General features: G+C 31.9%; 1 protein-coding gene across 1 annotated transcript; it reads right to left on the minus strand.

Moving 5' to 3' along the window:
* Positions 1 to 1,761: 1,761 nt before the first annotated feature.
* Positions 1,762 to 19,928, minus strand: lva (lava lamp). The gene is made up of 11 exons (XM_088233313.1): positions 19,796 to 19,928; positions 19,309 to 19,486; positions 18,138 to 18,303; positions 17,828 to 17,983; positions 17,009 to 17,190; positions 16,320 to 16,530; positions 14,902 to 16,137; positions 14,465 to 14,572; positions 6,594 to 13,593; positions 5,765 to 5,919; positions 1,762 to 4,562 (listed from the first exon to the last, which is right to left on the minus strand). Exons 2-11 carry the CDS (start codon positions 19,453 to 19,455, stop codon positions 4,483 to 4,485), a joined length of 9,441 nt encoding a protein of 3,146 aa, XP_088089439.1. The 5' UTR covers positions 19,456 to 19,486; positions 19,796 to 19,928; the 3' UTR covers positions 1,762 to 4,482.
* Between the last annotated feature and the right edge of the window lie 2,866 nt (positions 19,929 to 22,794).

Below are 22,794 nucleotides of genomic sequence, written 5' to 3' on the forward strand. Positions count from 1 at the left end.
TAATGTGTTAATTTCAAATTAATAAATCATTTCGAGCAGGGTTTTTATTACTAGTTTTCCCTGCGAAAAGTTTCAAGTTTCAAAATTAAGTGTCAGTTTATAATAATTAAATTCAGTGTCGAAATGGTGGCAATGCGCACAGCGCAGGTACACCAGTGTAGAATCTGTGGCCCCTCAGGCGAGAAAAGTGTCAGTGTTAGTGAAGTGCTCAAGAAAAAAAAAAAAAAATATATATATAAATCAGTTCGCCTCGAGCTTTCACCTTAGTCAGGTCGTTTTATTTTGTCACTCCGCCCGACCTCCCGCTCTACTACTGGATCAACTCCTTGGACTTGACCATCGCTTCACCCCAGGACTACGAACCAGTATCTTCTACCGACCTACGCAGTGACACTGGACTTGAGAGGGATTTCAAGACATAATAACTTTCGGGATTTACGGCCCCGAGAGCGACGACGGCAGCGAGACACGGCCAACACCTACCCCTTGCTTCAGGATTGTGGAATACAGTCTTAACTGTGACCTGTACAGTACAATAATATTTGGCTAATTTTTAAAGCACCAATTTTTTGAAAAATCACTTCAAGAGAACTTTAGAATTCTGTAACTTTAATTCTAAGCTAATTCTTATTATTAAAATGTCTGAATTTAAAATTTAAGGTATGATAAACGAAAGAATGTGTATTTTGAGTAAGTCTTAATATTCTTAAACAAGTACTGAGTGACGACATTAAATATTTATTTGACCGTCAAAGGGTTTTATTGAGATTAACAGATTATTATTATTATGGATAACTTATAGAGCGCCATTTTCGTAATAAAATACCTCAAGGGCACTTTACATAGTGATTCTATTGTTAAATTAATTTAATTGAAGCTTTTTGTAATTTAATTAAAATATTAATTTAAGATATTCATATAGGCACTTTTCTAAAGCGCCCTTGAGGTATTTTACTATAAAAATGGAGCTATAAAAGTTGTCCACTTAACAGTATGATACAGAAAACTTCTTTAAGAGGGAAATATGAATGTTACTTCACAAAAATCAATATATGGCAAAAATACAATGGATTCAATGGAACTGGTGGGTTCTAAGTTTTTTTTTTTAAACACCACTTCACTCTCACAGTTACGCACTTCCACTATGAGAGCATTTTGTGCCATAGGGCCTGCGACCGCAAATGCATTTTCACCGAATTCAGTGAGCCGGGCTGGTTGCATACAGGTATAATGACTTTTTAGGAAAAGTCCTTATACATAGGTCACCGTAGATGTGGCTGATGTAAGACGTCTCCCAACTAGTTCATCTGGAATGTAGTTCTTTTAGATATTCCGGAGAATATTTGTGCAGTGACTTTTACATAAGCCAACAGAGTTTGTATTCCACCCGTCTGTAGAAAATGTAGCCAGTATAATTCCTGAAGTAATGCAGTGATAAGACTGAACTTAGTGATTCCAAAAAATAGGTCTTGGTGCGGTGTTTAATTTAAACTGTAGGCAAGCTGATAGAAATATGCTGTCTCAGCATGAACTTACCGTCCTACTAAAGAGAAAGGTGCTAATTAAGCAAAACTCTCAGTAGTTTAATGGGTAAAGCAGTACTTATATCGGGTAGTGCCTTTTCCTGAATCAAATTCTGACATCTGGGTACGACCACGCATAGCTGTTTCATTTTCAATGGATTTAATGTTAGTCTATTTTCAGTCATTCGGTTCCCTATTTCCTTAATGCATTTACATAATAATTAAAACAATTATGTAATTTTTTTAATTTGTTATTATTTTATTTGCACAACTGAAAAAATATATAACACATATATAAAATAGGTAAATAGATTTTTTAACAATTTTTACCAATTACAAGCAAAAAACTTTTTTTAAATAAACCACATTTCAGTAAAAAAAATACACCCGACCAGTTCATTAAAGAAATTTCACAAAAACAAAACTTTGAAAAATTAGTTTTAACTACCAGTTAAAATTTTACAAGTGCAATTTGCACTTGTAAAATTTATTATAATTTATTTAATCAGTAGCAAGTAAAAACTAAGGCCATTGCTTTAGTTGACTTCGTTCTCCAATGGATTTTCGTTTCGGTCGTATATCAATTTGTCAAAAAAAAACAAAAATATGAATTATGATAATATTGTGTTTAAGTCATTTCACAAGGAGCTCTGGAATATCTAAAAGAATTATTAATTCCAGATGAATTAGCTGAAAGATGTCTTACGCTTATCTAAGCTGATCTCAGCCATTGGAAGACGAAATACCCCGTTCGCAACTAGAGCACAAAATTCGGTGAATTTGGCGAAATCATTTACGGTCGCAAGTTCTATGGCATCGAATGTTCTCCCGACTGAAGTGCAAAACTGTAAGAGTGAAATGATATTTCGGAAAAAACTCAAAATCTAGCTGTTCCTTCAAATAAATCCTCGTGATGACAAAAAAAACAAATCCTTTTTAAAAAAAAAACATTTAAAAAAAGGTTTAAATAAATTTCAATTCAAATTTGGATTCAATATTCCTTTGTAAAACGCCCTTGAGGTATTGGGGTAATATGAAAATTGCGCTTCAATCATAAAATTCAATATTTTGCTACATTAAACTATCATTGATTTTAATACACAGTTACATCTTATCCCAATTGCTTTTAATACTGTAATTATGATACTTATTTTTGGCCACAACAGACCAGGAGGCCTAATTATAGAACAGAACACCCAGGCTTGAGAAAAATCACATTCAACTTTTACAATCTCACCGAAAACGGAACTCGAAACCCTTATGAGGCAAGAGTCATAGCCATTACAACACGGGGCATGCCAGTGATTGAAACTGAGGAATGAAAGCGAGGAAAAGTTAACAATACGTGGAATACATACTATTTTAGAGTCTACATTTTTTAAATTATTTACTGCATTTATTTTTTATACACTTAAAATAATATTTAGAGAAATTAGCATTGTTTGGAGTTTAAATAAAACATAACCGGAATATCAGTATACAGAGTAATATTAAATTAATACAAACATATTTATTATGAGTAAAATTAAAATAACTTACATAATTACAATAGTTAATTATTTTATTTAGAAATGGTAACTCAAAACTTATTTTTCAAGAATACTATAAAAACAAATTAAATTCACAAGTAAAAAGTATTTAATTACATTTATTTCACAATATTTTACATACACATTTAAAGAAGTTTTACATAAGACATCTTTAAAGTGTCATTTTGCGGTAGAAAATTATTTGAAACATTACTTAAGCAAACACAAATACTGCATTTATGGGTCTTATTTTGTGCAACTAAAATCACATCTATTTAATCATTTTTAATGTATCAAATATGTATGTACAAACGTTTTTTTTTATTGAAAAAAAAACAGATTTATAACCTTTCAAAATGCCAATTTTACTGCTGTAAGTTCACATCATCAATTATTTTTTGCAAAAAAAAGGCCATTTACTTTTATTAAATCTTTATGTATTTGTGGAGTAATTCAATTTAAAATCCACTATCGATTTTGAAAAAACTCACTGGTTTGATGAAACTGTGAAATTTCTATAAAAAGCTATCGATCAAAAAAGATAATAATACAAAATATGTAGCTTTATTTATATCTCTGTAGTCATTAAAATATTATTGACTTAATTTTCCAGTTTAAATCAAAAATACTAACTAAACCTAAAAACTTTTTCATAGAATAAAAATATTTCGCACCGCCACGGCCAAGATTCAAATGGTCCCTAACAAGACATAATTGATCAATTTCGGACAAAGCAAAAATTTTGGGCCTGAAAAAAAGTATGTACATTTTTTTTATTCGTCAAACTTTGACTGATTTCTAAAAGCACCATTTTATTTTTTAATCATACAACTTTTTGAAGTCTCTAACTAGATCCATTTCAAAATTCAATAGCATTCTTACCTTTTTAAAATAAACCAAATTTCTAAATGCACATTGGATATACATTAAAAAAATAATAGAATCTAAAAACACTTTGGGGGAATAATTACCTATTATTCTAGTTGGAAATTAGGGTTATATATTATTTATCTGTCTATTATCACAAATATTAGGTCAATTTTATGGCATTTTACATTCGCTTCGTATCATGATTAAATTTGAAAAAAAAAGGTAAAAAAATAATAATTTTTGTACATGTGCTATAGAATACAAGGGGGTATATTATTTGTTGCTCCAAATCTAGGTTATTAGTATAAAGATCACTAAGTATTTCATGATTTTTTAATGTAAAACAAAAAGACAAACACTGGCCAATTTTTTGAAGTTCAGAATGATAATTCAAGAGGACAAATACAACCATTAAAAAATGAACAGGAATTTCTCCGTATGTATATTATATAAAATGATGGAGAAAATGCAACATTGTCCCCCAAAGCGTTACATTAAATAAACAAAATCCAGTTAAGTGAAGAGGAATGCTACACGATTTATTCGGAATAAGGCATTTTTTACATATGCACCACTTTTGGAGTTGTTTTTCCCCACAGCCAATTTAGTAGCACGGTAGATGCACTTTGGGTGTCTCGAGCTAAAAATAAAAGATAAAAGAAAATTACATATGTTATCAGAAAAAATCTCAAGCATAAAAAAGATTGCAACAGAGTAAATGCGGTGTTTGTTCGCTTGATTGATCGGTTGTTTCTTGGGTTATATGCATAGATCCAAATCTCATCTCCAGTTATCATGCATTTAATCTTATCCGGATAATCAGAAAGCATTGTTTCACAGACTATAATGCGACGTTGTTTTTCCAAAAAATTGAGTCTTTTTGGCACCAAACGAGATTTTATTATTTTCAGCCACAAAACATCTTTCAAAATGGTCTGGACTGATCCAAATTGACGATTTTTGAGCACCAAATCTTTGATTTCCTTGACGTGTTGTTTATCAGTTAATACAATAATTCAGTTGATGTTGATAACTATCAAGAAAATTGTCAACTGGAAATGGACAACTGTCCAGGGCGATTTTTGTCTTCAACGCTTTCTCTACCTTCTTTGAATTGTTTATATTTTTTTTTTTGTGACATAACCCGGTCTGTATGTCATCAATCATGAACAATGAACCCCACAGAGAGATAACATCCTCAGTTACAACATGTAGTTACAATACGCAGTTCATAGAGTGAGTTCTGTCATGTAGCCCAGTTAAGGGCACAGTGACTCAAGTATAACGTTTACACAGTTTGGTGCGATTTTTTCGGTCTTGACTCACCTTTCGCACAATATTCGCTTGATTGGTCAATTGTTTCCGGGTAGTATGCATAGATCCAAGTCTCATCTCCTGTTAACCCATTTATTCAACAAATAATAAATACACTTCAACCCTGAACATCGTTCTCTTCAATCGGCCTCCAACTGGGCCGGAGCTCCCATGCATCCACATGCATCCAATCCTACATGATTAAAAGAAAACATAACTAAAAAAAAATATTAAGATCTTGGGACAAGATCTGGTCTATTTTAGTGATCATTTCTAGATCCTGTCTCGAGTTTCCGTCGAAATAAATCATAAATCTGGGATGAGTGTTTTGGATTTGATGGCTGACGCCAGGTAAAAATATTGAAAAAATAAATCGAGTGGAGATAAGCCCGTCTTGTAGTGTAGTGGTTGGCGCGTTCACCTACCATGCTTGCGGTCACGGGTTTGATTAGCTTGTCCAGGGTTCTAGTTCATACACAAAACTGTACCTTTCATCATAACACGATAATAATAAATATATAAACTCACTTAAAGTAAAGTGTGCTTCCCTTAACCTGGCTGCTGCCTCCGGTGGAAGGTTTTGAACATCTCTCTGAAGTAATTCCATCTGTCTATTCCGATGTTCACTTTCATCTCTCAATCTTATGTCTCTTGTATGTCCTACCTTGTGAAGTTGGGATAATCTGAAACAAAATCATTGAAAACTATGAAAAATAAAATTTAATTAAGATTTATTTCAAATTTAAATAGTTTTGAGGTGGCTACTTTTTATCACCGAAGCCTATTTAAAATATTAAAGAAAAATGCTTTAATTTAATTGGGCATTGATAGTCTAGTAAACTTTCAGCGTCATTTATTTGTTGAGTTTGAAAACTTGATGTAGTAAAAGCGAATGTGCCCGATTATTTGACGTTTGAATGGCAATGGCAGCACTTCGGAAGGAATATTGCCACTGTGAAACATAAATATTTTTTTTTTTCCTCAATAGCCTCATCTTCCTGAAAACACGTATCAACATGTCGGTAGATCAAAATTCGTCAAACCTCGGTAGATAGAGATAGTAAAAAAGTTTATTATACCGCCTCGAAATGTCCGATGAAGATTGCATTTGTAATTGCGGCCCTGAGGTTTAAACCTTACTATCACAATATTTACGAATACAATTGAATGAATGGGAAAAATTTAGGAATTATTTTTTTTTTATACAATCATAAGGATGTAAATATTGAATCAAACTCTGTGATAAAGAATGTCTCGGACCTATAAAATCCCTTACAAAATAGTAAACCGCTTCATTTTAATTGTATTTTCTATGTACTGTTTTATTGAATATAATAAAAATAAACTTTCAACTCACTTTGTTTGTAAAGACTTAGCATCTACAGGGGATTCTATTGACCTATCTTCAGAATGTCTGTCTTTTGAAGATTGAGGTTGACTTAAACCGCTTGACGATTCTAAACCAGTTATGATTCCTTCTGTCTTCGGCGCATCTCCAGCTGTATCACTTTCAGAAGTTCTCGGTTGACTCATGCTCCTCTTGCAGCGCAATTCTTCACTAGCCCTGATTGCGTTGGATAGTTTTAACTGAAGAGTATCCCTCTCTTCCAATAGTTGCATAAGTTCTACCGTCAATTCCTCGCAACGGACATCTCTCTGATGCAGCATGTACAATGCCAAATCTAAATCAGCTCTGGGAGTCTTTTCATATACGTCAGGTGAGATGGAACTCTTAGCTGGAGGAATTTCTGCACCTGGTTTTGTATCTTCCGAAAATGTTACATGTCGGTCTGTTTTATTTTTGTAATTTTCTTGCAAGTGCGAAATGGCAAGCTGATCATACGCATCTGTTTGAGAAGCTAAATTTTCTTTCAGAGTAACAATTTCCATTTCCTGAGCTTCGAGGACTTTTCGCACCCCTGGCAGTTGATAATTCGCTTCATTAACCTGGACTTGTAATTCTTCCAATTTGATGTTCATACATTTGCATTCGTTTATTTTTGTTTCCAGTTGAATTTCTAATGCCTCTACTTGACCTCTTAATTCAGAAATAGTATTTTCGTACGAGGTACGTTCTTCATGAAACTTTAACCTCATGCCGGCAAGTTCAGCTTCATTTTCATGAGTTGCGTCGGAGAATTTGTTCTCAGTTTCATATAATTGTTGACGAATCTGTTCATAATCTGAATCTTTATTATTTATAATAAGATCATACTCGTATACTTTCCTATTAAAATTATCTTCAAATTGCTTCATACGAAGAATAGTTTCTTCCAGACTTTTATCTTTTATAGACATGATACGTTCATATTCTATCAATTTTTCACTAACTGGTCTCAGATGTTGCAACTCTTGATTTAGCAAGAATAATTCTTTTTCTTGAATAATATTTTCATTGAGTTCTGTACTTGTTAAGAGACTTTCTTCTTTTATTAATTCTTTGGTTGGATTAATTTCATACAAGCTTTGGAATCTATTCTTTTCGTCTGTAATAATTTCTAGCTGCCTTTTAGTCTCTTCTAAAGCCTTGCTGGTCTCGGCATACAAATCGTTGGAATTTGAGAGTTGAGTTTCCAGTATTACCTTTTCCTCTTCGAATGATTGTTCACTATTAGCAAACTCTTCTTCACGCATTGCCAAGTGTTGTTTCCACATTTCAGCCACTTCCGCACCCCTTTGATCGATTGCGTCAGTGACATTATTTCGCAATTCAGCTAAATTTGACAGAAGAGCAGCATTTTCAGTATTCAGTTTATCTATATTATCTTGCAAACTATTTTTATCAGTTTCGTAGGAATTAATATTTTTATTCAACGCAATAAGCTCTGTATTCTTTGCATCCAATTCTTGAGATAAATTATGAATTTGGTCTGTAAATCTTATGATTTGCTTTGTTTCATCACTGATATTTTTGTCATTAAGTTTTTTCAGAAGATTGTCATATTTTTCAGCCAGCTCTTCATTTTCATAAGACAGTTTTATCAATTCAGCTTTGCAAGCAGCTCCCTGCGCAGTTAGATCTTTGTTAATAATTTGTAAATTTTCCTTTTCTTTGAAAATGGAACTCAACTCCAAATCTATCTTGTCTTTTTGCGAGGCCATTTCATTAAATTTTTCTTGAAATTCGTAGTATTCTTTGACGAGAGCTTCAAGTTTTTCTTTTAACTCTGTATTCTCAACTACAAAATATTCTTTTTGATTTTTGGACTTTAATGAATGTTCTAATTCAGTTTTCAGCTCTAAATTTTCTTTTAAGGTATTTTCAAAATTTATTTTGATAGTTGCATTAGTTTTAGACAATTTCTCTAAGTTTGTTCTTAAGTTACTATTTTCATTGCTGATCTCGGCTGATCCCAAAGATTGAACTTTACTAGTTTTTATTTCAGATTCCAAATGTTCACAATGTTCCGTGATTTCTTTTAGCTTTTTATTCAAATCATCGTTTGTTGACTTTATCTCTAAGAGTTGCAAAGATTCTTGAGTCCTTAAGTTTTCAATTTCATGATTGGTTTCATTAAAGCGTTCACTGAATTCAGAAAGTTTTACTTTCAGGCTATCATTTTCTGACTTCATTTCAATAAGTTCATTAGATCGCTGAATTTTCAGTTTTTCCAAATCTAGTTCTAATGATTTGGATTTATTTATCGAGGATTGCTGTTCTTCAATAAAGGCTTGTAGTTCTTCGTTATCAGCTTCAAGTTCTTGAATTTTTTTATTTAATTCAATTATTTGGACATCTCCTGCACTTGTCCCCACAGCCACTTTACTTTCAGTTTTGGAAGTTAACTCAACTTTTGGTTCAATAGCGTCGGGTTCATCAGAAAAGTTGGAATCCCATTCCAGATTTTTTATTCTATCTTTCAAACTTTTATTATTGGTAATGCATACATTCATTTCAGCATCTTGTCTTTCCTTCATTTCCATTAGCCTTTCATTAGCCGATGAGAGCACATCTATTCTTTTAAGAAGGTTATCCTTTTCAAGTTTATCTTTGTTCATATCTGAAATAATTTCTTTATTTTTTTCTTCCAATTTTTTAATTTGGGATGATAACTCATCTTGTATTGTCATATCCAACATATTGAAATCTGATGACGATTTCAATTTTTTTAATTCCTTATTTAAAATTTCATTTTTAGACTTGAATTCTTTTAATTTGATGAGAGCTTTAGTCACCTTTTGCTGACTCTGAGTTAGCTCAGAACTCATTCTATTATTTTCCGCTGTCAAATATTCGATACGGGACTGTAAATCCCGAATCATACCAGAGTCTGAAATTGCCGTATTTTGGCTTGAAGTACTTTCAACATATTGGTCTTCAATAACAACATCTTGTCCTCCCCATCCCCAGCCATCTTCTTCTTCAGTATCATGTTTAAACACCTCGTCAGTATGACATAAATATGCTGTTTTAGGTTTTATAATATCTTCTACTACTGGGATTGTGTTAATAGGGGGCACTTCTCGTTCTGCTTGAACTGGCTCAGGCGGATCATGTTCAAATGTACGAATCATGTGTTTATCTAAGCCAGGTGAACCATCATCAATTAAATGATCTGGAGGAATAATTTGATCCTGTAAATGTTTCAAAGCTTCTGCATCTAATTGATGTGATGATCCAAAAGCAGGCTGTTCAATATTAGCAGACAAAGACTTTTGTACATGAGACTGTATAATTTCTGTTTCAACTTCTTTAGGTAATAGAACTTGTTGAGGTAGTGATTGATTCAATAAATTTGATTGCTTCAATTCACTCTGAAGCTGATTAATTATTAGGTCTTTTTCATTTATGGAGTTAGTCAGCTGTGCGCATGTCTCTTTTAGTTGTTTTTCAGCCTCCACTGCCTCTGACAACTGAGAGAAACACATTTTGAACTGATTATCAAGTTTTTCAATTTCTCGATTTTTATCTTGAATATCGACATCTTGTGTAGTGTCTCCAAAATAATTCTTTAATTGAACCTCTGAAGGTACGTTAACAGTTTTACTGTGTTCATCCTGAATTGATCTGAGCCTATTTATTTCAGTATCCTTTTCTTTTAAAATAAAAGACAGTTCATTTAGTTTTTCCTGTAAATTTGAAGGTTGAATACTTTTGGGCTGTATTGCTTCTTCTAATTTAAGCAGTACATGTTCATGTTCTCCCTTAAGTAAATCGTATTCCATTTGCAAATCTTTGAAATTCTGGGCCTGCGCAAGCACTTCATCGTGAAGTCTATCATATTGATCCTTCGATATTCTTCTTTGAGTTTCATAATTACTTATTTGAGAATGTAAATCCGATTCCATATATTCAAATTCCTTGGTTTTATTTTTTAATATGTCAGAATATTCAGTAGACAATCTTTTCAAATCATTTTCTAGATGAACGACACGGTCACTTGCTTGGCTTCGTTCTTCTTCGACGATGTGCAAATTAGAAATTTCAGTTTTTAAAGTGTTTATAATAGAGCGAGCACTATCTAATTCAGATTTGAGAGATTTGTTAGTTTCAGAAAGAATGCCAACTTTTTTATGATGTTCTTCATTCTGATTCTGTGTATCTTTGAGTTGCTTTTGAACAAGTTCATCATGCACAATAAGAGCCGTAAGTCTCTTTTCTAACTCATCTTCATGTATTGAAGATTCCGAACAAGCAGCATCTTTCTCATTGAGTTTTGTTACGAGATGATCTGTTTTTCGCTCTAGTGATGACCTTCTTTCTTCCATTGTAGACACACTATCTTCTAATCTAGTTATTCTGTCTGTGTGTTTTAGAATTTCAGCTTGAAGGTTTTCAATGTATAAATCGCGTTCTTGTATTTTAGCATCGTGACCACATTTTAAATTGTCATAACTTGTTTTTACATCGTCTAATTTCTCCATCCAATTAGTAACTTCTTGTTGTTTTTCATGAATCTGATGTTCTAAAATCTCGATTTTCGATAGCGCTATCTGAGTATTTTCTATTTGTTTCTCGTAATCACTAACTTTCGTACTCAAATCATTATTTTCTATAACAATTTGGATAATTTTAGTTTCTTTCTCTGACAGTTGAGCTAATAGCGAGTCATTGGAGCTTGATAACTCTTGTTTATGGAGCATTTGAGAATCAATTTGCGCAAGAGCATTAGCATATTGTGATTGTAATTCAGCCAATTGATTTTGAATTTCAAGATTTTGTTGTTCCAAAGAATTCAAATCCTTTTGTGTAGTACTACTTTGCTGAATTTCAGATTGCACCAAATGGTATTGTGAGTTTATAATATGTAAATCCTGTTGCAATTTTTGTTTGGCAAGAGACAACTCCTCACATTTATTTACTCGCTCGGACAATTTATTTTTCATGTCGCTCACCTGCGCTTCAAGTTCGGTACATTGTAAAGCTTTCTTTTTTATATTAGCGGCAAACTTTTTCAATTTTTCAAACTGCTCTTTGCACTTCTTATCTAATAAAGAATATTCCTCCTGCAATTTAGCTTCATTAGCTTTGTAAGCCGTACAAGATTCTTGTAACTGATTAACCTGGACCTGCAGACCGTCTCTATTATCTTCTATATCTTTCAAGTTATTTTTCATTTTGTCATATTCTATTGATTCTTTACGCAACTGTAGTTTTATTTCGTGAATTTCTTCATCTTTACTTGAGCATTCGTTGTGAAGTCTTAATATTTCAGCATTTTTGTCTTCTTTTTCATTTATTACATCCCTCATTTCCTTCTGATTAATGTTCAAGGTATTCTTTAAATCATTAATTTCAGATTGATGAGCCAATAGCTGTTGTCTTAGTAACTCTTCAGAGTTATTAGATTGTACCAGTTCCAATTGTAATTCCTTTATTTTATTTTCATTTTCTAAAATAATACTTTGCATCTCAACAATCTTATTGTCAAGTTGTTTGATAGAACCAGCTTGATGTGAACTAGACGATTGTTCTTGTTTGAACTGTGTTACAGTAAACTCAAGCTTTTTACTGGCTGATTCTAATTGATTTATTAGCTTTTTACATTCCCCTATCTCCTTATCCTTATTTTCAATAATTTCACTGAATGAATCTATTGTAATTTTCAGTTGTTCATTATTAAAATTCAACAGATTCAATTCTTCATCCTTATCTTTTAGCTTGAAATCTGTGGATTTTAAAATCGAAACTTTTTCTTCCATCAGTTTTGAAAGTGCACCTTTGTCTTTTTTGATTGCATTTAGATTATCCTGTAATATAACCAACCGTTCATTGAACAATTCTTTTTCTTTTTTAACGCTTAATAACTCTTCGCTAAGAATTTCATTGTCTTTTAATGCGTTCTGCAATTCATCAAAGGTATTCTGCTCTTTCTGAAGTGTTTCATTGGAAGTAGGAGCACTTTGTAACTCTACAATCTGAGAAGAGAGATTATGAATTTCTGTTTCTTTTTGTTTAATAACATTTTTTAATCTTAAAATTTCTTTAGTAAGTTTCTTGGAATCTTTAGTGCTAGTTTTATGTTTATCTGAAGATTCTAATTGCGCAGTAGACTCCTGGATTTCTACAGGAGGCACAACAGCACTCTCTGTAATTTCTTCAGTTTCTTTATCGATTGCAGTAGGGACAGATTTAATACTATCATCAGAAAACAGCTTTTTAATTTGCTCTAATAAAGCGCGATTTTCTTGTTTAAGTTCATCGATGCTGCTATTAAATGATATATTTTTGTCTTCTTCAGACCTCAAAGCTTCAGTGATATTTTGGGTTTTGATTTTCAAGACTTCGTAGTTTTCTTCTAAAGAATCTTTTTCTCGGAGAAGTTCTTCTAATCTCGATGATAATGAAATATTTTCATTCTTCAAAATTTCTAGTTTTTCCATTACTTCGTGCCTTTCTTGGGTAAACAAATCTATTTTGGCTTGTAATTCGGAGCTTTCTGCACATAACTTTATGGAGCTGTCCCTTCTGATTAAGTTCTCAGGAATATTAGAATGACTTAGAGATTCCTTCTTATCAGAATCCAAACTCTGCTCGTACTGTTCAATTTCCATTTTTTCTTGGGTAGTCAATGATTCTACCATTTCTATTGATTCGGCGGAGCTTACTTTTTCAGCGCTCAATTTATCAAGTTTATCTATAAGATCCATGTTTTCTTGGATATAACATTCCAGTTTATTATTCATTTCAACTTTTTCTTTATTTAGTTCTTCAATATTACCCAGAAGTTCAGTTTTCTGTACCTTTAAATCTTCAACTTCCAATTGTAGCTGTTTATTTTTATTTGTAAACATATCTAGTTGTTCTTCTAATTGGGCAGATTTTAATTCGGCTGAGACGTGTTCATTTTCAAAGTAAATCAAGTCAGACACTTTGTCCTCTAGCCCAGAGATTTGTTGATTTAAACTATGAAGTTCTGTAATATAAAACAACGTGTTTAATTAACCCAAAAATAAAAACATCGCATGAAGATTGAGTTGTTATTAAAACATACACTTTTATGAATTTAGTTTTCCAATGAAAAAAAATTATAAGAGACTTATAACAAAACATCGAACGGTTCAATACATGAAATATTCATGTAAATTAAATAATTTCTTCTTTATGTAATAAATGAATAGCCAATGCTTTAAATATCACAGAAATTATTATTTGGAAACCAAATATAAAAAATTAGGATAGTTTAACTTTTAATCTACTTATGTATATAACAAATGCAAATTTTCTATAGACAAATCAGTGAACACAAAGCAAATTAAATTGTAAATAAAATATACACATAAAACATAATAAGGGGTCGCTAGATACCTTATTTATGATTTACAAAGAATAAAAAGCCACTAGGGTGTTTTACTAGAAGTTACATGTACAATTTTTAAAAAAACTAACACTCAACATATCAACTTTTTTTAAAATATGAATACCTCACTGGGCACAACCCGTGTCGAGGCATTTATTTACATGATTTAATATATTATACTTAAAGTGTCTAAAAAATATATATAAAATACATATAAAACATTACATATTCACATTTAAATCCACACAGATATTTATACATATATAATAGTAAGAGAGAAAAAAAAAAAGAAAAAAAAAATATATTTAAAAAAGAAAGAAAAAGAAAACAACATTATATTATTAGTACAGCTCACACATTTAATTACTGTGCAGACATTAGGTCAAGTAACAAGCTACTGTCCGCTCCCGGTGGCCCAACACATTGAATATGAAATATAAAACTTATTACTATTTATCATGAATGATTAACAACCAAAAAAGATTACCTTGCACCATGTCAAACTTTTGCGTTTCCAAATCTGCTATTGCCTTCAGTCTTTCTTCAGCAATATTCTCCGTTTCCATAAGCTTTGCATGCAATTGTGAATCAGAAACTGTAATAAGCCAAACATTTTTTTAAACACATGCATATTTAAGTCAGATGAAATGAGAGCCCAAATGCATGAAAAACATGCATCTGTGTTAAACAATCGAAACCAATTTATAGTGAAAATCATGTTTGAAACTAATTTTCCCGTTAGTGATTGAAAAAATTATTTATTCTTTAGGGCTATAAAAATAATGAAAATTTGGTGAGACCAGAATATTTTTTTTAGGCTACAAAGCTTAGCAGAAACTGTTTTTTATTATTTATTTATTTTTAAATCCATTATAAAAAATATTTCCTCAAATTGTGCTTAAGCTATATAAAAGTTTTTATTACCTCTCCCACTATCATAGTCCACCAGATGCAGCTGGAGATTTCCTTTCTCTTCCTCTAATTCTGCAATTTTTTGTGTTAAAACAGCAACTTCACTTTGAAGATGAACCATTTCAGAATTACTATCAGAAACTTTACTAAAATCATCTATACTTTTTTGCATCTGTTTAATCTTTGCTTTATGAGAAACTTTCACCTTGAGCATATTTTTATTGGATTCAGCTAGTTCTTTTGTAAGCTTTATAATTTCTTTACTGGCTACTTCTAATTGACGATCAATGGATTCTTTCTGACTAGCATTTAGAGGCTCTGTCTTTTGTGAGTCTTCCAAAGTCACGACACTTAGAGATTCTTCAAGAACTGGTGAAGATGGTACTACATTATGATCTAGATTAATCTGTTCTTCAACTGGATTCTCAATAGGTGTTTTATCTACAATAGATGAATTATCAATAGTTTCATCAACGCTACTGTTTGCTATCATTTCTTTTAATTCAACACATTCTGTTTCTTTCTTGGTAAGAAGAATTTCTTTTTCCAGAACCTGTTTATTTAGAGTCTGAATAACAATCTCCAAGTTGTGGATCATATCTTGCAATTCTTTATTAGGTTCCTTGACTTCGGCGGGTTTAGAGAGAGTATCAGTTTTAGGCACATTTTTTGACTTCTGAGCCCCTTTTGGTTTGGGGGTAGCTTTTCCTTTCTTGGTTGTTTTAGGAGAATCTTCTTTAATTTGTTTCGATGGTGATAAACTCTGTTCTTTTCCTTGGATAGCAGAAGGGTTGATTTTTTCTTGTAAATCAATGTTAGACTGCCTGAGAACACAGTTGAGTTTTTCTAAAATTTCTATCTTTTCACTGAGGACATTCATTCCCGATATTTCCCTGGTACCCTTCTCTTCGGATGATGCAGCATCACTTTGGACAGATTTTACTTTCGTGCTCAACTCTTCTATGTGTCTCAAATTTTCCGCAAGGTTCAATTTCATTTCAGTTATTTCACATTCTTTAGCAGCCAACTGTTCTTCTAACTGGTTATTATGAACACTCAGGTTAAATCTTTCTGTTTCTAAAATAGTATTGGCTTCTTCTAAATATATGACTCTATTTTTACTAACTTCTAATTCATCCATAATCTCTCGTTTTTCTATTTTCATTTTATTTTCCATCGAAGCGAAGTTTTCTTGCATTTTATGCATCTGTTCTTTGGTGTCATCTAACAGGTCGAGAGTATTTTTGCCTAAAAATATTAAACATTTTAATAAATGTTAGAAAACATCAACTATAAAAACAACTTGTGTACTAAATACACAATACACCTAGACACAAAAGCGGAGTTTGGAGTCTCAAAAACATTGCAAGCCTAAATCATTTAAAGTAACACTATTGATATTTATTTAAGCTTATTAATATAATATTTACCTTTTTTACTTAGATCAGCAGACATAAGAGTTATTGCTTTAGTTTTGGAATCAATAACAGAATCCTTTTCTTTGCATGTTTCTTGCAGATCTAAAATATTTCCTTCCAGAAAAGTGATCTTACTTCGTAGTTCGTGAATTATTTTATTTGATTCTATTGTTTCTTCAAGTGATAAGGCCGGCATCGAGATTTTTGTTTTTGATTGGGCAACCTGAAAACATTAAAAAATATATTCAATCAAAAAACTATTAATATTTATGTTTTTGTAGTAACTTCTTGATAAAACTTCATAGTCAATATTTTAAAACCAAAATTATGTAAAAACTATTATCAATTAGTTATATACATATAATATATCGAGGCTCTACTGCCTGTCATTAAAACAAATTGGGAGATAATCACCTTTAAAGCTTTTTTATTCTTTCAACGCATTATTTATCCCACAATAATCTTTATTCTAGGCATAGCGTAAAATTTGAAATCAACATCTTGCACCTATATTTAAAAATATTTGAACTATATAAAGACTGTTGACTTAATGCATGCTGTCAGTAAAGCCTCGATATGTACATTGTAATACAATATAGGTAAACAGAAAATAAAACGCTTGGTACATTCTTTTAATATGAATGTGTTTTTATAAAAAAAAATATAATTTAGAGTTATTATGTACACATATATATAAATACCTGCAATGCCTCAGCCGATTGATTTTGACTCTCCTCGAGCTGTTTTTGAATTTTAGCTAAGGCAACTTCTAAATCTTTTTCATTTTTTGCTCTCTCAGCAATCATCGCTTTGTGTTCTTTAATCTGTTGGTACAGCATCTTTGTAACCTCTCGACTCGGAGTTTTAGATTTGGTTCCAATCTCTGCAGCAAGAAAATATATAAAACAATCAACACATTTGATCTTGAGAACAGGTCTACCACAACCATTTTCATAAACGTACGCGAGGGCACTTCTCGTTCACACACATAAAAATGGTGGAAGTAAAAATAATACAATCTATGAAACACGATAAAAAAAGAGAACTATTCGTGCCACCTAAAATAACAACATCGTTTGGTCAGAAGAGTCACATGTACCTTACTCCCAAAATTTACAATACACTACTTCTTGACTTAAAATTTAGTACAAAGAAACAGAAATTTAAATTATTTGTTAAAAATGGCTTCTGGATTTGGGTCCCGAGAACTGCCTTGAGATGGTCACCCCACCAAAACCGTAGTATATTTGAACTCGGAAGTATTGTTGTATGTCTGCTATTTACATTTTATGTTTATATTCATACAGTGTTATTTATTATATTATATTTATTTATTTTGTACTAGAACATAACATCAATATAATGTAAATGAATGCCTCGACACGGGTTACGCTCAGTGAGGTATTCATATAGAAAAGAAAAGATAAAAAGTTTTATATGAAATAAATAAAATAAATTTAAAAAAATAAAAAAACTCACACTTGTAACTATAATTTTGCAACCAAAAGCATCAGACTTACCCGTAGATTTTTGTGGAACACTCAAAACAGTGGGAGAAGCTGTAGATATGGCAGGATTCAATTCAGTACATGAGGTAGGTGTTGTAACATCGGAAGCTTCACTTGAAAGAGGAACATTTATGGCTTCGGGGGACATTGAAACAGGTTCGGATAATGCTAAAAAAACAATATCATTTGGAATTGGCATTATTCTATAAATATTTCAGCCTGCCACCACACCTAATGATAACATTTTGTTTTTTTTCTCTTTTTAACGCTGCTCGGTGACAGCCGACTGTAACATGCTATTCTGAATAGAAATGGCCAATACCTGCAGAACTAGAAGGAGCATTCTTTAATTTAGTAACTTTGGCACGGTCTCGAATTCGGGCTAACTGGGAAACACACTTCTCCATTTTTAACCGGGATGATGCGATTTTCTGTGAGCGGGCAGCTTCTTCCGCAATCACCATCTCCTTTAAATGTGAGATCATCACCTAAAAATATATTTATTTTATGGGTAAGCGCGTTTCAATTTAGACAAGAAAATTATTTAAGCATTAGAATATTTTAACATAAAAAAAATATCATGCTACACAAAGTCCTAGAATACAAGATTCTTTTATCATTTAGATGCAAAAAGATAAACAAAAGTACTGTACAAAACCATTACATAGTATTATTATCATTATGTGCACTAGCAGAATTATGCCAATACATACAATGCACAGTGCATTAAATATATGTATATGAAAAATATACAAAAATACATATGACAGGGTTATGAATGCTAAAATCAAGCAAGAATGCAAATTTGGAGTAGGTGTAATTGGTAAGATTGAGAAAGGGTCACTAAGATGGTTTGGTCATGTAGAAGGAATGGATGACGAAAAAATGGTAAAACAGATATATATATGGCTAGAATGAATGGTAACGCAGGACGTGGACAACCGAGAAAGACGTGGCGTGATCAGATAAATCAAAATCTCAAGTCTGGTCATGTCAAAAGCGGACACAACTGAAGCGCATGTATGACAAGATGTAAGAATGTGGAAGAAGCTAGGAATGTGTGTGGCGGTCCATCCTACGGGGAAATATACGTGATGGTAGACACATTATAAAATAATAGGAAACACAACAATTTTTTGCATTCATCAATTCAATTCAAATTCATTCAATGAAGAGTTATAAGAAACCTGATTCCACGACCAAATGAGTCGAATGTTTTGGTTCTGTAGACGCTCCAGACAATCAATGAGTTTGGTATCAACGTCAACATAAATATCAGCATAGCACAAAGGATAGATTTAGACAGATTTTTTTAACTGTGGTTGGAAGAAAATTCTCAAGTCTTTTCAGTGAATGGAAGGAGCAGTAAAATAATTCTCATCCCGGTGATCTGTTCTTGCCATGTAAAGAGTTGAATTTAACATCTGTGTTTCCATTTTCATTATTCCTTAAAGCTGAAACTAAGGAACTTGTTAGATAATCAGTTTACTGACCTGTTGCTGAGAAAATCTTTCGTTCAGATCATCCATTTCAGCGACCTGAGAACTCGGAGATGACATCACAGAAATATTGGGGTTCGGTAGTTTTTCAACATCTTCATCCTCGCCAGGCCCTGGGCCAGCGGGGTCGTTGTCGGACATAGCTATCAACTTAAATTAATTTCAGATAAAACTAAAAAAAAAAACGTAAAGCGGTTAAGACTTCTCCTTTTAAAAACCTTGGACCACGGCGTATTCACATGCGTAATAAACTCAACGTTGTTTACATTTAAGTATCATTTACACCGACAATAAGATTTCTGTAAAACTTGTAAATAAAAAACTTAAGCATTGATTAAAAACAACAAACATATTTTCACTTTCACTGACTAAAAATATAGTAATTTCAAAAATAGCGAATCCATGACGTATATATAATTATTCATTACTGAGAAAGCATTAACACTAATGATATAAACACGATATGAAGGACAGCACTTACAAATTTTATTTTCTCGTGAAAATGTTAACATGTTATGAGAATCAGTGTTGAAGCTATGCATTTATATGCATAATAGTTTCCAATTATTTGTGTTATTTTACTCTGTCAGATTCCATATTGCCAACACGTCAGTGTAGTTAAGTGTTGCCAGCACAGGTTGCCAGTAATGAAAACTGATGAAAATATTACATGGTTACAAAATTGAATAGTTACATTATCTCTGATTGGGATTTTGAGTTGCAAGTTGCAACTAATACGTTTTTTTGTTTTTTTTCTCTATTAGGGCCTACTACCAAAACTTGATAACATCAGCCAAAAACAAGTTACATTTATAAACATAAGAAAAACATAAACAGAAAGGAATAACAATATAGATACAAACAAAAGACAAGAAAAATATAAGTACAAGAATAACATCAAAATATCAATTGTAATAATAAACACATATCCAAACCAACAAAAATTTCAACATAAATTGAAATAGGCACTAACAGAAAAACCCACCAAAACCTGATAGTGCCTATTTAACAGAAAATAGAAACTTAGAGTAAAATTATAAGGAAGATAGAACTTAATAATTTGAAAAATTACAACAAAATAATCAAAATATTAACAAACTTAATCTTATATTAATGATAAATTATAACTATTAAAATTAAAAATTAAACGCCGGAAGTAATAATGACAAAATATTTTACATAAACCTAAAAATGTAAGATAAATTTATTGTAAAAAAATAAAGAATTAATTTAAACATAATTATTCAAACTAATACGTTGCAACAGCGAAGTAATGATTCGCGCCGCTCCGAGTGTTTTTTAAAAACAATTTATCATTTAACTATCACACATCATAATTTTGTAATCATTTTTCACACCTCGATTTTGGTTTAAGGTAGAATTCCTATAACATTGATTCGCGAATGAATTTATAAAGATTGTACACATAATCGGTAAATTTGTGTTTTGGCTGATATTATTTCATTGTAGAAGTAAATACACATCATTAGAACTTTACACCAATGATGGATATGGTTGTAATTATTTACTACAGCAACATCATACATATATTAATATTTTGAGCCTATCTGTTTAGTAAAACTACCTTAGACGAAAATATAATATCGGCCGAAAGCAAATTAGGTGTATTTACATATTACAATGAAATAATATATGTGTAAGTACCTTTCTAAAAACAACAAAACAAAAAATACAACGGATAATAATATAACAGAGTAGGTTATAAAAATATGTACAATACTGTATAATTTTACCATAAATTTAAAACAAAAACTATTAGCAAAAATCATGTTTTTTCGGGTGATATCGTGTGTATTGAATTTGTTCGTACGTTTCGGTTACCATTGCAAGAACCATCTTCAGGGTAAATTGTGTGTTTTGTAGAAAAAAAGTATGTGTATACTAGTAGTTTGAACTATGTCGCAGTCGGCAGTAGGCACATTTCTATTCGTTGTTCTAGTATGTAGTGCTGGAAACCATATTGAGTTTAATTTAAGCCCATTATCATTGTTTATATTATTTGGGTTTCTGGTGTGTATTTCAATTGCCTTTTTTTATTATTCGTGCACTGTAATTACTGGGTTTATATATTTTTTTTGGTTCGAAAGCGAAAAATGTCCGGTGCCTATAGTGTTCCGATATTGCGGATTTGTCAGGATGCCCAAGTTAACACACTCTTTTGTGTTCGTCAATCCTTTTCTTTGCTGTGCGCCTTGTTTGTAATATGTACAATTTATCCCATCATTGGCAACTTAGTTGTTACACGGCACTACATAAGGAAAAAAATGTATAAATATAAACATGTTTCTATTTGATCAATGATGTCTAGTCCCCGGCCAAATTACAGAGTGGAAAAACTTACTTTCAAACGCGTTGGCCCAAGGAGCTAGATTTGCTCAGATTTTATACTTGGAAAAAATGCAAAAATTGTGGAATTTATTCATGTAAAATCAGGTATATAAAAAATATGTAATGTTTCGATTTCCTCCGATACAACTCGCCAGGTTCGACCGCATAGGTAGATACTTTAAAAGCGGAATCTGATACGGCCGTTCAAAGCTGAGATTTTGGAGTCAGGTGTCCTTTTTCAAGCTGCTTAAAAAATGTGTTAAAAATTAAATTGTATTAAATGAATTAAAGTTAAACAACCCATAATGATTTTAAATCAACAACATAAACAAAATTAACATCTGAGTGTTAATGTAATGAAGATATTAGATTTTGGACAGAACAGGATGATTTTGAAAATGGATGGAATTAATGAAGAGCGAATCCGCTTGTTGTTGCCATCTCATGCGGAGAGGGGGTTAACATTTACAATTTGAAAGATATTGGTGGGAGGGGAGTAGATTTCATGAAGCCAGAAGTAAGACTAAGTGATTTGTATTGAATTTTATCAAATTTAAAAGACAAGTTTTTGGCAGTGCAAGCAAGGTTCGAGCAAGAATGAAACAGTAATCCAAGTGAAATCTTTTAAGAGTGGTGTAAAGGAGTTTAAGGGTTTTGGGGTGAGATCCTTGTGAAACATTAGCTGTGGACTTATTGAAGCTTTTATTACCTACATTTAGAAATAATATGCTGAACGTAAATATAGAAATCTAATTTGAAATCGAAATTCATGCCTAAATTGTTTATTTAATTGGTAAATCCAATACAAAAAAGATAATGATTGGCAGAGGGAATGATAAATTTATTTTTCTCGTGAAGACTAAAATTTAACATGTATCAAGGGCCAAAATAAGTTCAAACAACAAACAAACAAACCATCACGTCGTTTCCCCGTAAGGGTAGGCTGAGAGGATAGAACGCCACATCATTCTATATTTTAACCATAAGAAGATTTAAACCATATTTTTCTTGGATGCCCCATAAATGATTGTTATCCTGATTTCCTATCCGACCTCTCTGATATTAATATCCCATTCCCTATTCATATTCTAACTCTCCTGTCCCCACCCAATAAACGTGTATATAAAATCT

This window comes from Micrasema longulum, unplaced genomic scaffold, assembly GCF_059751315.1.
Source record: "Micrasema longulum isolate JH-2025_06_02 unplaced genomic scaffold, ASM5975131v1 h1tg001081l, whole genome shotgun sequence".
NCBI lineage: Eukaryota > Metazoa > Arthropoda > Insecta > Trichoptera > Brachycentridae > Micrasema > Micrasema longulum.